We start from the raw sequence: 14951 nt of genomic DNA, 5'->3' as shown, positions 1-14951 counted from the left end.
CATTGAATAAAAATCAGTATGAATTAATAGACAACTCCACTTTACGAAAAATAAATGTCATTTTTGAAATTTCTGAAAAAAAAAATGTTCGGCTTAGATCGAGCAACGTCATTTAGTTTATTTGACGAAAAATATGATGTACGGATTTACTCAGCTCCAATCCAAATGACCAACCACTTCATTCCAGCGAGAACTTCAATGTGGACAGCAACCGCAAATACTCACTGATTACCGACGATACTGCTGCTGTTGCCGCTGCTCGGGGTGACCGATTTGAGGATGCATTTGAAGTTCTGATAGCACTCGATGCCGACCCGTAGCACGGAGTTGTGGTCAATCGATGACGATGCGTTTATCGGGCTGCTGGCCGTGCTCTGGACCGTGTTAATTGCTGCGATACCTTTTAGCGAATTCCGGACCACTTCCGCCGGTTGTTCGCCCGGCGAGAGAGCAATGCGATTATAATCACAGACTATATCCGGTCCCCAGTAGGAGGTCCAGGTGTTGTTGTAGTTGGCACAGGACAGCAGATAGCGAACCGTCGACCAGTAGTTCCCCGAGCACCAATCGGACCAGGGCTGGCCGTTTTCCATGCTATCGATTCGTTTGGTTGCTGCGGTCGGATTTCCTATTGACCAGATTGTGCAGTCAAGAGCAGATGCGAACCGTGGCTGCCATTGCCTGGTGGATGAAATGGAAACAATGCAAATCAGAGTTGAAAAACGTGTTAAGTGGTTTTGTGTTATTGGATAGGGAAATTGTTCTAATGTTTATCTGAGCAAAACAAACGTTTTGGTAAATAGACGGTAAATTAATTAGATTAAGCTTAATATTTATTTCAATCACTGGAACAATAGCGAAACCCTTATCAATAGGATTTGATAAAACGTTTTGTTTTGCAACTGATAAAGATTTTAATTAAAATCAAGAAGAAGGTCGACGAAATTTATGACTCTCATATTGAAATAGTTCGTGGTTGCATCTATGAAGAGCACTTATAAACACATCATGGATTTCGGTTCTCAGACCCATTAAGGTTAATTAACTTAATCGATTGGTCACTAGCTGGTGGTGAACAATCGATTAAGTATTCCGCTCAAACAGGTGCTCGGTTCTCGATATTCGTGCTCTTGACATTTGAGGTTTGGCTTAGATTCATCTTCACCTTAACATAAGTACGAATTAATATGCCTATGCAATCAAAGTTGTTTTAATATTACTTAACGTAATTCCATTTAAGTAAGGAAGATGTACCAGTATTCGCCACCCTAAGGAAAATATATAATATAAATAAATAAAATTACTGTTAATACGTTATATGAAAGCTTTCAACCCATGTTTAGCAGCAAACCACTTGCACCAGCATTCGCCATGTTTTTAATTTTGGTTCCTGAGTTCGCCACCTACTCTGAGATTACCATCAGAGAGCTGAGGAAAAATTGCATGAGATAGGCTACAAAAACTAGGTGAGCAAACATTATATTTTGTACAACAAAGAAACAAGTTTTCAATCGTTGGTGTTTTATTCAAGTCAGATGAAGAATAGGAGTATTATTTTGAGTGAAAAAAAAAAACGAAGGAAGGTAATAAATCTGTATAAAAGTAAACCGTGACATTGTGTTACTTAGTTCCCTGATCAGTGAAAGAGTGAAGAGCCGACTCTGGGAAAGGAGGTGGTTGTTACCCGCTCCAGACGATTTCCGTGGCCTTCACCAGAAGTCAGCGGTACCCCAGTGATAAGGCCAATCTGGCCGAGTCACCCTAGATTCGAGAATTGTTGTATAACAAGCTATACTTTCTCACTGGTTCTCACCTCATTCTTTGTGATTCTGTTCTCGCTGCAATGCAAAGTGTTGAAGGAAACAAACACTTTTTGTGGGGTTGATTGAGTACTTACTAAATTAGGCGAGCTTCTATTGGAAAATATGGTAGAATGTTTGGAACGTGACCGACGGATGACGGAAATCGATGTCCGACACCATTTTGGAATCCAAGATGGTGAAAATCAATTCACAAAAATTCCGTTCCAAACTACGCATACTGCGTGGCTTTCAATTGAGTTTTACAAACCGGAAGTCAGTCCTGTTCCACAAATAGCCATATTGCATGGGTTCTGAGGAGTTTTCACAAACAGGAAATCGCCATCTTGAGTTCAAAAATGTCGTCGGGCTACTCGTGGGTCCCGTTCTGAAAAAAACTCATGTTATAAGGCAAAAAATGACAAATTTTGTACACTTTGAGCATGTTTTTCCCACTCTGACAGCATAACTCTTTACGTAATCGCCTACACTCTCTTCCCTACTACTCATTAAGTTCGTGTTGTAACACTCTGCGCGCGTCTGTCTCCTTTTTGTGCAGTGTTTTAAATCTGCTCTTTGCACGCATTGTGCGAGTTGATGCCAGCCCTGCTTGTTATGCTTGTAGATTTAAGGACATGTACTCAAAAATGTTATTGGACGTCTTTTATTAGTCGTCGAACTAGAAATTTGTTTTTTCTTAACTTTAACAGTCTTCGTTCGTGGTTCATTCTTTGCAAGTTTCTGTAATGTTTCTTGTTTCCCTTATAGATCTGGTATTCTGCACTCCAAGTAGTTTCTGGAATAAAGTAATTTATCAATGTCCTCAAAACTCGATAGAGTATAATTGATAAAGACGTATAGACCATTTCCATAATCTCCTAAAGATCATTTGTTGAGCTTATAGATCTGTAGGCTCCAAATTTGCCAGAATATATTTCCTTGCTCTCCTAACCTAGACAGAATACATTTCCTGGCATTTAAAATCAAACATAGACATTTTTGGAGCCGTAAATATTTTAATGCTTGCACATTTGTTTGGGTATTCTTGCTACTCAAAAAATAAAGTAAAACCAATTAGTATAAAGCCGAAAATTAAATTATTTGTGCCAACCTAAGCTTTATTCGCTATAACGGAAAATGACCAAACACCCAAAAGCCCCCACTTTCTTCTCTTGTACTGCTCAGCGCCTGGCTGGCTCCATTTCTATGGCTCTCATATCTAACATTCCCATTCCCATACCTCTTTCCATCAATTGCGATGGAGTACGATTAATGCTTTTGTTTTGTGCCTTCCGTTCCGGGTTTCCGCTTCGACGAACAAATGCACAAAAACCACCTTCAACAATAACAGCCACCAGTTCTCACAATTCTCGGTTCTCGGTCCAGATTCGTCGTAAAGCAGCAGCAGTAGCAGTTTCAGAATGAAATGGCTACCGTTTGGCTTGATTTTTCGAAAAAGGATTCCAATAAGACTGCCGAGCGACCCTTTTCACTGTGGGTACAAATATAATCATGCCATTAGAAAAATATAGTCATATTTTATTTATCCAAAAATATCCAACAAAACAATTTGTAACAAACAATAATTGAGTATAAATAGGCTATGCACTTAAGCACATTTTTTCTAGAAATAAACGCAAGATTTAATCTGTGTAAGAAACATATTGAAATAAGCAGAAAAATATTAGAATTTACTAAGGGAAAAAATGTGCCTAAATCATATAAAAAGCAATAGATTTTTACAGCCATTTTACCATCATTGTGCAACTTGTTGCATAAAGTACTATTTTAGCGCTATTTTGATATAATTTATTTGCTAAAATTATTCTAAACTATTGCTCATATCTCATTACTTTATTGGCGACCTTGGGATAAAAAAATGTTTCCCGTTCTTTAATTGCTTGTGAATCTGGCTGCCTTTTACTAGAGGTTGATATCAACACATTCCACTTTCACCCTCAATGTATGGTATTGTACGGCTTATGGCGATGGCTAGGAGGCTGCCTGCTAGGACTATTTAGTAAAGTGAATCAGAATATGGTCCGCCAGAAGAAATGGGCAACTAGAGAAGAGGATCACTGACCGGAACGAGCGAGGAGCGGTCCAAGAAAATGGATGTCAGATCTCGTTACTCGTTCGTTTCGATATGATTTACGTACCATTTTATTGCTGTTTGGATTATAAGCTACCCTGGTTTTGTGAATGAATCTCTCCGAAAGGATTTCCCATCGCAACAAAAATATATAGAGGTGAGCAGTGGCGTAATGAGGTTAGGCAGCAGGAAGTTGATTTCATAGAAAATGACGAGGAGACAAGAACAAGACGACGATAAGACGACAAGACGACGACATGAAGAGAACAAGAAGACGATAAGAGGATGACAAGAAGACGATAAACAGATGACAAGAAGACAAGAAGACAAGAAGACAAGAAGACAAGAAGACAAGAAGACAAGAAGACAAGAAGACAAGAAGGCAAGAAGACAAGAAGACAAGAAGACAAGAAGACAAGAAGACAAGAAGACAAGAAGACAAGAAGACAAGAAGACAAGAAGACAATCCAAATCCAATCCAAATATAATCCAAATATAATCCAAATCCAATCCAATTTATGATACAACTTTGAAATTGGATTTACATCACTCGTATCCAAGATTATTGAGTCAATATAAAAGGTATCTATGTTGTTTCTAGCATATTGTATTTTTTAGGTGAATGAATGGAAGGATTTTGTAAAGCAAAAGCTTTTATCATGAAGTTTTTTGATGGAATATTATAATAGGATAATATTTTCGAAACGATTAGATTCTGTGGTTAAGAAACATGAATATTGGATAGTATGAACCAAAAATTTTACGTTGTATGAAAAAAAAAATGATTTGTCTTCAGACATTGCTTCCAAACGTTGCCGACCGTCCACCGATCTTCTTTCTGGCGTTACGTCCCTATTGGGACAGAGCCTGCTTCTCAGCTTAGTGTTCTTATGAGCACTTCCAGCTTATACTATGCCAATGACCATTTTTGCATGCGTATATCCTGTAAGGCCGTCTTCAGTGTCGTGTACTAGACTCGACTTGTCGTGTGGCAGGTACGAAGATACTCTATGCCCTGGGAAGTCGAGAAAATTTCCAACTCGAAAAGATCCTCGACCGGTGGGATTCGAACCCACGACCCTCAGCTTGGTCTTGCTGAATAGCTGCGCGTTTACCGCTACGGCTATCTGGGCCCCTACTCGATCTTAATCTATGTAATCTTTGCAGCAACTGGTCTACTGCTCGAATCATATGGTGTTTGTTTACCATTGGCAATGACAGTTCGTAGTCTTCTATACTAGATATACCAATTGCCAGCAGCTGAAAGTGGGTACAACTTTTCAACTCGCTTTCACTTCTAAGTTCCACATATGTTATGTGCTTCTGTGCTTGTATGTCATGAAATGGCTTGAAAATTCTTCCATTCGTCATCAAACGTCAACATCCCACCGCAAAATCGCTAGTGTTTGGAGGGGTTTTTAACCTCCAAATTGCCAAATAACCTCGAAATCATCACCTCCAAGTTAGTTCTAATAACCTCCATTTTAATCCAAATCCAATCCAAATCCAATCCAATCCAAATCCAATCCAAATCCAATCCAAATCCAATCCAAATCCAATCCAAATCCAATCCAAATCCAATCCAAATCCAATCCAAATCCAATCCAAATCCAATCCAAATCCAATCCAAATCCAATCCAAATCCAATCCAAATCCAATCCAAATCCAATCCAAATCCAATCCAAATCCAATCCAAATCCAATCCAAATCCAATCCAAATCCAATCCAAATCCAATCCAAATCCAATCCAAATCCAATCCAAATCCAATCCAAATCCAATCCAAATCCAATCCAAATCCAATCCAAATCCAATCCAAATCCAATCCAAATCCAATCCAAATCCAATCCAAATCCAATCCAAATCCAATCCAAATCCAATCCAAATCCAATCCAAATCCAATCCAATCCAAATCCAATCCAAATCCAATCCAAATCCAATCCAAATCCAATCCAAATCCAATCCAAATCCAATCCAAATCCAATCCAAATCCAATCCAAATCCAATCCAAATCCAATCCAAATCCAATCCAAATCCAATCCAAATCCAATCCAAATCCAATCCAAATCCAATCCAAATCCAATCCAAATCCAATCCAAATCCAATCCAAATCCAATCCAAATCCAATCCAAATCCAATCCAAATCCAATCCAAATCCAATCCAAATCCAATCCAAATCCAATCCAAATCCAATCCAAATCCAATCCAAATCCAATCCAAATCCAATCCAAATCCAATCCAAATCCAATCCAAATCCAATCCAAATCCAATCCAAATCCAATCCAAATCCAATCCAAATCCAATCCAAATCCAATCCAAATCCAATCCAAATCCAATCCAAATCCAATCCAAATCCAATCCAAATCCAATCCAAATCCAATCCAAATCCAATCCAAATCCAATCCAAATCCAATCCAAATCCAATCCAAATCCAATCCAAATCCAATCCAAATCCAATCCAAATCCAATCCAAATCCAATCCAAATCCAATCCAAATCCAATCCAAATCCAATCCAAATCCAATCCAAATCCAATCCAAATCCAATCCAAATCCAATCCAAATCCAATCCAAATCCAATCCAAATCCAATCCAAATCCAATCCAAATCCAATCCAAATCCAATCCAAATCCAATCCAAATCCAATCCAAATCCAATCCAAATCCAATCCAAATCCAATCCAAATCCAATCCAAATCCAATCCAAATCCAATCCAAATCCAATCCAAATCCAATCCAAATCCAATCCAAATCCAATCCAAATCCAATCCAAATCCAATCCAAATCCAATCCAAATCCAATCCAAATCCAATCCAAATCCAATCCAAATCCAATCCAAATCCAATCCAAATCCAATCCAAATCCAATCCAAATCCAATCCAAATCCAATCCAATCCAATCCAAATCCAATCCAAATCCAATCCAAATCCAATCCAAATCCAATCCAAATCCAATCCAAATCCAATCCAAATCCAATCCAAATCCAATCCAAATCCAATCCAAATCCAATCCAAATCCAATCCAAATCCAATCCAAATCCAATCCAAATCCAATCCAAATCCAATCCAAATCCAATCCAAATCCAATCCAAATCCAATCCAAATCCAATCCAAATCCAATCCAAATCCAATCCAAATCCAATCCAAATCCAATCCAAATCCAATCCAAATCCAATCCAAATCCAATCCAAATCCAATCCAATCCAAATCCAATCCAAATCCAATCCAAATCCAATCCAAATCCAATCCAAATCCAATCCAAATCCAATCCAAATCCAATCCAAATCCAATCCAAATCCAATCCAAATCCAATCCAAATCCAATCCAAATCCAATCCAAATCCAATCCAAATCCAATCCAAATCCAATCCAAATCCAATCCAAATCCAATCCAAATCCAATCCAAATCCAATCCAAATCCAATCCAAATCCAATCCAAATCCAATCCAAATCCAATCCAAATCCAATCCAAATCCAATCCAAATCCAATCCAAATCCAATCCAAATCCAATCCAAATCCAATCCAAATCCAATCCAAATCCAATCCAAATCCAATCCAAATCCAATCCAAATCCAATCCAAATCCAATCCAATCCAATCCAATCCAAATCCAATCCAAATCCAATCCAAATCCAATCCAAATCCAATCCAAATCCAATCCAAATCCAATCCAAATCCAATCCAAATCCAATCCAAATCCAATCCAAATCCAATCCAATCCAAATCCAATCCAAATCCAATCCAAATCCAATCCAAATCCAATCCAAATCCAATCCAAATCCAATCCAAATCCAATCCAAATCCAATCCAAATCCAATCCAAATCCAATCCAAATCCAATCCAAATCCAATCCAAATCCAATCCAAATCCAATCCAAATCCAATCCAAATCCAATCCAATCCAATCCAAGTCCAAGTCCAAGTCCAAGTCCAAGTCCAAGTCCAAGTCCAAGTCCAAGTCCAAGTCCAAGTCCAAGTCCAAGTCCAAGTCAAGTCCAAGTCCAAGTCCAAGTCCAAGTCCAAGTCCAAGTCCAAGTCCAAGTCCAAGTCCAAGTCCAAGTCCAAGTCCAAGTCCAAGTCCAAGTCCAAGTCCAAGTCCAAGTCCAAGTCCAAGTCCAAGTCCAAGTCCAAGTCCAAGTCCAAGTCCAAGTCCAAGTCCAAGTCCAAGTCCAAGTCCAAGTCCAAGTCCAAGTCCAAGTCCAAGTCCAAGTCCAAGTCCAAGTCCAAGTCCAAGTCCAAGTCCAAGTCCAAGTCCAAGTCCAAGTCCAAGTCCAAGTCCAAGTCCAAGTCCAAGTCCAAGTCCAAGTCCAAGTCCAAGTCCAAGTCCAAGTCCAAGTCCAAGTCCAAGGTCCAAGTCCAAGTCCAAGTCCAAGTCCAAGTCCAAGTCCAAGTCCAAGTCCAAGTCCAAGTCCAAGTCCAAGTCCAAGTCCAAGTCCAAGTCCAAGTCCAAGTCCAAGTCCAAGTCAAGTCCAAGTCCAAGTCCAAGTCCAAGTCCAGTCCAAGTCCAAGTCCAAGTCCAAGTCCAGTCCAAGTCCAAGTCCAAGTCCAAGTCAAGTTCCAAGTCCAAGTCAAGTTCAAGTCCAAGTCCAAGGTTCCAAGTCCAAGTCCAAGTCCAAGTCCAAGTCCAAGTCCAAGTCCAGTGCAATCTACAGTAAGGCACTGAACCCCCTTACTTTACGCCTTGTTACTGCCTGCGATTTAATATCATTCCATTTCTTTTACACTAGCAAACGCCTAAACCAACGATCCAGCTGGTAGGGCAATATGGATTTAAAATCAATTTTGACAGCCCTGACCCTTGTTGGGTATGAGAGTTCGAGCCCGTAATTGGAGGGACGGCTCGGCTGGTAGCATATTTTTGCGGTCGATTTAGCACTATTGATGGTATCTTCTATTATTGAAGCCGATTGCTGTCCGGGGGGCCATTTTCCGAGAAATGGTTTTGTTTTGAGGATTCAATCTCATTCTTCGGACGGACGATTTGGACACTTGCCCATTGAGATGTCAGAACTTGTGAATGGTTCGATAGAGACCAGTGGAAGTAAGCGAGACTTTAGGCAGTTTATGAACTGGCGAGATGCTGTCATTTGCATGGATATGCTCGAGAATTGGTTGAAGGTTCTTAAAAATCACCGAGATAATAACACTATTAAAACTATTCCGGCCTGAGAGTAAACCATTTCTATATTATAATACGACCATAAACCCAAATAATGCCTATTTTTAATTGAAAATTTTCTGAAAGTTTTATGGGTATATATAAACGATTATAATTTCTACACATTATAAGCAGAATCATTACGTAAATGGAGTTTTTTAATACGTAAATGGAATTCTCACCTTTGAAAATAAATTTGTATAAAATTCTTGATTTCTAATAGACTAAGAATGACTTATGTGACAAAACTTGCGAAAACTATATCAGCTATACAGTCATGTCACACATAAGACGCTGAAATCCACTTTACACCCATCGCTATATCTCAGATGTCGTCCATTCGATTCAAGTAAAATTTTGAAGGTTATAAGTTATTGCCTCACTTACAAACGAGAAAAATCAGCTTCATGACTTTAGAAACTGCTGAGAAATCAATTAGTTCACATTCCCTGCTCTCTGCTTCCTCCTGGGAATTTACATGATGTTTAAAATGATAATAATAACGGAATCGAAAAAGATAGTATGCCTTTTAAAATGCTACGTTCAATATGCCAAACTTCTTTCTTTGAAATGCTTTTAGTCGGAACGCCTCTATGCGAAATGGGTAGCCTCCGTGAATAGCACAGTAAGACAACCGAGCTATGAAAATCTGGCTCCTTGCAATCTTACACCGTATGTACCTTTGAATCAATTAGGCGAACACGTATGTACCTTTGAAACAATTCGCTCTCATCTAGTCTCGCTCCCTCAGTTGAGTGCGCGATACCCGAAACGTAAATGAAACCAATGCAAACCGATGTGGAAAAACATCGCTCAATGCACAGATGGATTATGTTACCGAGAACTCCCGAGAATTATAATGGCACAGTACAGCACTTCTTACACACGCAATACGGCCTGGCCTGCCTATCCCGCCACATTTGCCCGAGAACGAATATTGTGGAAGCCACAGACAATCAGTTGCACGAGCTTGAATCTGTTGTCGAAGCAAAACCAAACCGAAACCTCCTCGTTTCATGATGCAAAGTGAAACCGCACACGACCCGACCAGGCAAAGCCCCAACCGAGTGAGAGACGTGCTCCAGGGGCTGAATTCAAGTGGTTATCATGACGAATAATTTGCGGTAATGTTAACGCTTTGTCTCGCATCATGTTGCAGACCAGTATATGGGCGATTATATGGGAAAATGGCTGAACACATGTAGGTACCAGTTGGCAGTCACAGTGCGTGCAGGAAAGTTAGCTGAAAAGTATCATCCATGGTGCTTTCTCACGCCGGTAATTGTGCAATGTATTAGCTAGAACAGGTTTCTCTATCCTTCAGCAGAACGTACGATAGCAAAATTGCTAAATTGAATATTCAATCATAAAGGAGAGGACAACAAATGCCAATTAATACGATATATACTGAAACCTCTTCTCTGTCAATGCAAATTCCTTCTTTCTGTTAACGTACATTTCATAGGGTGCAGAACCTAATCGCTTGGGCACATGCATGATTCACTTTGGCATGGGGGGTTATTATCGGCCGAATTGTCTGAAACATTGTGAAAAGAAGCGCTCCAGTAAGACGCATATTGTGGCCAAAAATGAGCTCTGTAGCTTTCAAAAAACCCCACTGCCGGAGTGATTCTAAAGTGCCAAGAATAGGATCCGGCTCCCTACACATTATTCCATTTAAGCAATAGTATCTATCTTGATACCTTGAATGCTGAAGCGTAGCTCATGCCATTGCCGTGTATATTGCAGAGCTCTATCTTCGCGGGCTTGGGCGATGCTTCTTCAGTTACCCCGAACGTTTAAGGTCGCCTGATCCTCTACAGCCAGCGTATTCGTGGTTTTCTACGAAGCCCTCGAGCCCTACCTGATTCCCTGCTGAATATTATTTAAGCAAATCTCTCAGCAAAGGCGTCTGGGTTCGATTCCCGATCGGTCCAGGATCTTTTCGTAATGGAAATTTCCTTGACTTCCCTGGGCATAGAGTCATCGTACTTGCTACACGATATACGAATGCGAAAATGACAACTTTAGCAAAGAAAGCTCTCAGTTAATAACTGTGGAAGTGGTCATAGGAACACTAAGCTGAGAAGCCGGCTCTGTCCCAGTGGGGACGTAATGCAAAGAAGAAGGAAAAGAGGAAAAAGAAGAAGAAGAAGAAGAAGAATACTCCTCAACATCACCAGATTTCGGTACATGCTATAGAGCAGCTTGCTCTCTTTATCTTTTTAGAGCGAAAAATTACTAAGCAGAGAAGCAACGAAAAATGAGCGATTAAGATGCAGCTCAAAGCACAACAGAGAAAAACTCCATCAGAAAAGAGTGGCGTGTTTTGTTCGAGCAGGTCACTCAAGAGTTCTTTTAAAGTGTGAGTGAAGGTTAACAAAGCAGCAGGAGAGAAATCTAGCATAACAATTTTTGATACTATTTGATAACATCTCGCAACAGCAGGATTGATAATACTCCTGAAAATCATCATCAGATTTTGAGGACATACTCTAGAGCAGCATGCTGCCTTTGCCTCTGATGCAGCACAAAACACAACAGATTAAAATTCCATTAAAACAGAGTACCGTCACAACTCCCCGAGGACTGTGTTGTTCGGGCAGCACACTCAAGAGCTGTTATAAAATGTGAGTAAAGGTGAGCATCGCAATAAAAGAGGGAGAGTAACTGAAAAAATCCTCGCATTTTATTTTTCACTCGAATCGCTGGAGAATCTGTGTTGAGTTCCCCATCTTTGCATCGCAGAGGAGTTTCTATCAAGCCAGTCCAACCAAGGCATCTATTAGGGAGGTAATCCTATGTGTCATTTAAAGCAATCCGTCATCTCTGGATGCAATCGGACAGCTGGCGAATTTATGTAGCTCCATCAGGTTTGCAAGCCTTGAGATCCTGGCAACTTTTTCTCCTCAATTTTTATTTCATTTCAAAACAAGGTGTGAAATTTTATGTTAACCGGTGACGATATAGCGTTAGCGTTAGCGTTAGCGTAGTTACGGTATACTTCGTAGATTGGATACTAGCAACATTCATGTTTCTTTTTAATAATCTCATCCTGACTACTTTCAAGAACAAGACAGGGGAGTATACCTTGTTCAAATCATAAACAAGAATACTAAAAGCATGAATATCGCTATTCCCGGCCACGCCCATCTTTACCGTAACTTGGGATAGGGGAAGGAAATGTTGATGTAGCACTTACTTAATGAGAGGCCACCGACTCAGCGACACCCTCATAAGTGCTACGGAGTTGGAGGTTGGGGAAGGTATATTGTCAGGATTCGCCTAGAAAGCTGGCGATAGACCATAAATATTTGTTGTTTAAGCGTTTTCAAATTAATCTTTTGAATGCCGGCAATCAAAAGAGAAAACAATAGCTTATTTATAGTATAAATAGTATTTCGCGAAATGCTTGTCGATTGTGCAGTAATATTTTTGCTCAATAACCAGTAAAAAGCAAAACCGATCCCTCCAGGGTCATCGGATTGTATAAAATAACGATACGCGTAAAAAAAAATCACGCCTATTGAAAAACTGTATTGTGCCCATTGAAAAACTGTACTGGGTGGTACTGTATTTTTAGATAATCGAAAAACGAACTAAATACCCTAGGATAACACAGTCGGTTTTTCTGCTCAAAATTATACGAAAAGCAGAATCGATCCCTCCAGGGTCATCGAACGGTTAAAAAGCATCCACGACCGATTGTTAGTTGCGTAACACCCGCCCGGACAGAATGCGCAATCTGAACATAATTATCAAACTCCGAAAATAACATTTTCCGTTCAAGAAACGATCAGAAGTTCCACGACGCGGACAAAAACGATCCGGAAGGCTCACAAAAGAAAAAGTATCATACTGGAACAAACTCACCGGATTGATTCTCTAAATTTATGTGCTGCCGGTCACTTCCGGATGGTTCGATGAACTTAGGGCAGCCAAAAACCAACAGTACTCTGTGAAATTTTATGTTAACCGGTGACGATATATATCCAAAGAAGACCCGAAATGGGTTTGAACCAGTTTACCCGTAAAAACAAAGGAAAATAATAGATGAGGGTGATAGCTTGAGAATTACTTCGGGAAAAGACGCACGCCATTTAAATCAATTAATTCAATGGTTTTAAACAGGGCAGGCAATCTTCATCCAGTATAATAACTCTGGCAGGTCGTCGTCTCGTTATCGACGAAAGAATGTACGACAAACGTCAATCCAAAATCGTCAACGAACAACTTTGTCTTCATTCCGTTCGCTCTCCTATCTTAAACGAAGGAGGCGTTTACTGTATATTCGCTTGCCATGCACAAAACGGCGAATACCATCCCAGAATTGCTTGTATTGGCGATTTAACCTGTCCTCCTTAAGCTTCAACAGTAGCTCTGTTGATGAGCGCGTGACGTTGACGATTCAGAGATCGTTTGCGCAATTCCGGACTCGCTTTGTTTATTTTGTTTTATTTTTTCAAAAAAAAAAGCTCATAATCTATCGACGCCACGCTTCATATTTTTAGTCGCCTCAGAGCTCCCGAACGAAGATTCGACCATTACGAAGGAGGCTTATTTGTTCGTCATGACGCCGAGCCTTTGTGGCGGACCACTGCAGCAAATCGTCATCCAACGCTGGTTGAGTCACGATGACGATTCTTTTTTTAGTTTCGTCGAGGACTTTTTCCATTTGACGGTGACGATTGTCTACCCTGGTTTTAAAGCTGTCCCTTCGTCAATTGTACCGCGAAACAGAACATAGAGGGATCATGATCTCTTATCAACTTCTTGCCTTTGAAGAATATGTAATGAACACTATGCCTGAATCTTCTAGTTAAATTCTTCTCAAACATAATCATATTAACATCAATTGAATATCGAAGCTTCGTTTGATTCAATTCCCATCTTCGAAATGCACGCTGTAAAGAAGCGACTGCAATTGACATATTCATCTACTTTTCTGCTATACATAATATCATCCACAGCTGAAACTGGGCTTATCAAGACAAAAAGGGGGGCAGAGCAGTCCTAAGCTACGCTACACACTGTTTTAATTTTCAAATGTCGAGTCAAGGGGTATGGGTTCGATTCCCGCTTCAGTCCGGAAAACTTTTCGTCAGGAATGTATTTCGACTGTGCCACTGGGCGTTGCATGCTAGTCCGTTGTCTAGTGTGGTGCTTCCTTCAAAGGGCAAATTGTCCACTGGAAGCATTAACGTGTCCGCGTCTTAAAAAAAAATGGGGAAGTTTTTTGATTTCCAACAAAAAACTCTGGTTTACAAAACGGAGATAGAAATGGATAAGCAAAACAAAATATCCGTAATGAATAAATGTAGTTATTTTGGGTATCCCTTTAAAAAAACTGAAGACTCACCCGGCATCTGTTTGAAAATATTTGAAAGAATAAGAGTTGAATCTTACAACCACTCGATAGTTTCTGCAGCCAGAATTCAGGCAAGTGATAAAAATGCAATGTCACCAATCAGGATAGTTTGGTCAACTGGTTTCAACTATGGTTGATCCCAAGCTAATGTGTAAAAGCAAAACTACTACCGTTACAATTCGCGATGAGCTCACTCCATTATCAACTAACTTACTAAATGAATTGCGACAGGCTCCAGAAAAACTTAATCTGAAGTACGTCTGGCAAGGTAGAGGTGGCGTTATTTTGGCAAAAATAAATGAAAACTCTAAGCCTCAGGAAATTCGCAATAGAATGGACTTGAACAGGTTGCTCGAATAGTTTCATCAAATTCCGTTGTGCCTATGTTGTTATCAGTTTTCATATTCATGTCAATTACAATGGATTTCAATTGCTCAATAGATGATTTCAATACGCTTATGATGGTTTTAATAATTCAGTGGAATATAAGAGGAATGAATAATGTAGGCAAAATTTGATTCTATTCTTGAATTTTTGCACCA

At 39.8% G+C, this 14951-nt stretch overlaps 1 protein-coding gene across 6 annotated transcripts in view; it reads right to left on the bottom strand.

Moving 5' to 3' along the window:
- The window catches only part of LOC23687582 (muscarinic acetylcholine receptor M3), a 110000-nt gene that overhangs the window by 53374 nt on the left and 41675 nt on the right, over positions 1–14951 (bottom strand). For all 6 annotated transcript variants that reach the window (XM_021849918.1, XM_021849917.1, XM_021849920.1 and 3 more), the window contains one exon: positions 226–681. In XM_021849918.1, the coding sequence (XP_021705610.1) occupies positions 226–593 (368 nt within the window). In that variant the 5' untranslated portion in view covers positions 594–681. The remainder of the gene's footprint in view (positions 1–225; positions 682–14951) is intronic.

This window comes from Aedes aegypti, chromosome 3 (genome assembly GCF_002204515.2).
Source record: "Aedes aegypti strain LVP_AGWG chromosome 3, AaegL5.0 Primary Assembly, whole genome shotgun sequence".
Taxonomy (NCBI): Eukaryota; Metazoa; Arthropoda; class Insecta; order Diptera; family Culicidae; genus Aedes; species Aedes aegypti.
The sequence above is the reverse complement of the archived record's forward strand: the minus strand, read 5'-3'. Positions and strand labels throughout refer to the sequence as shown.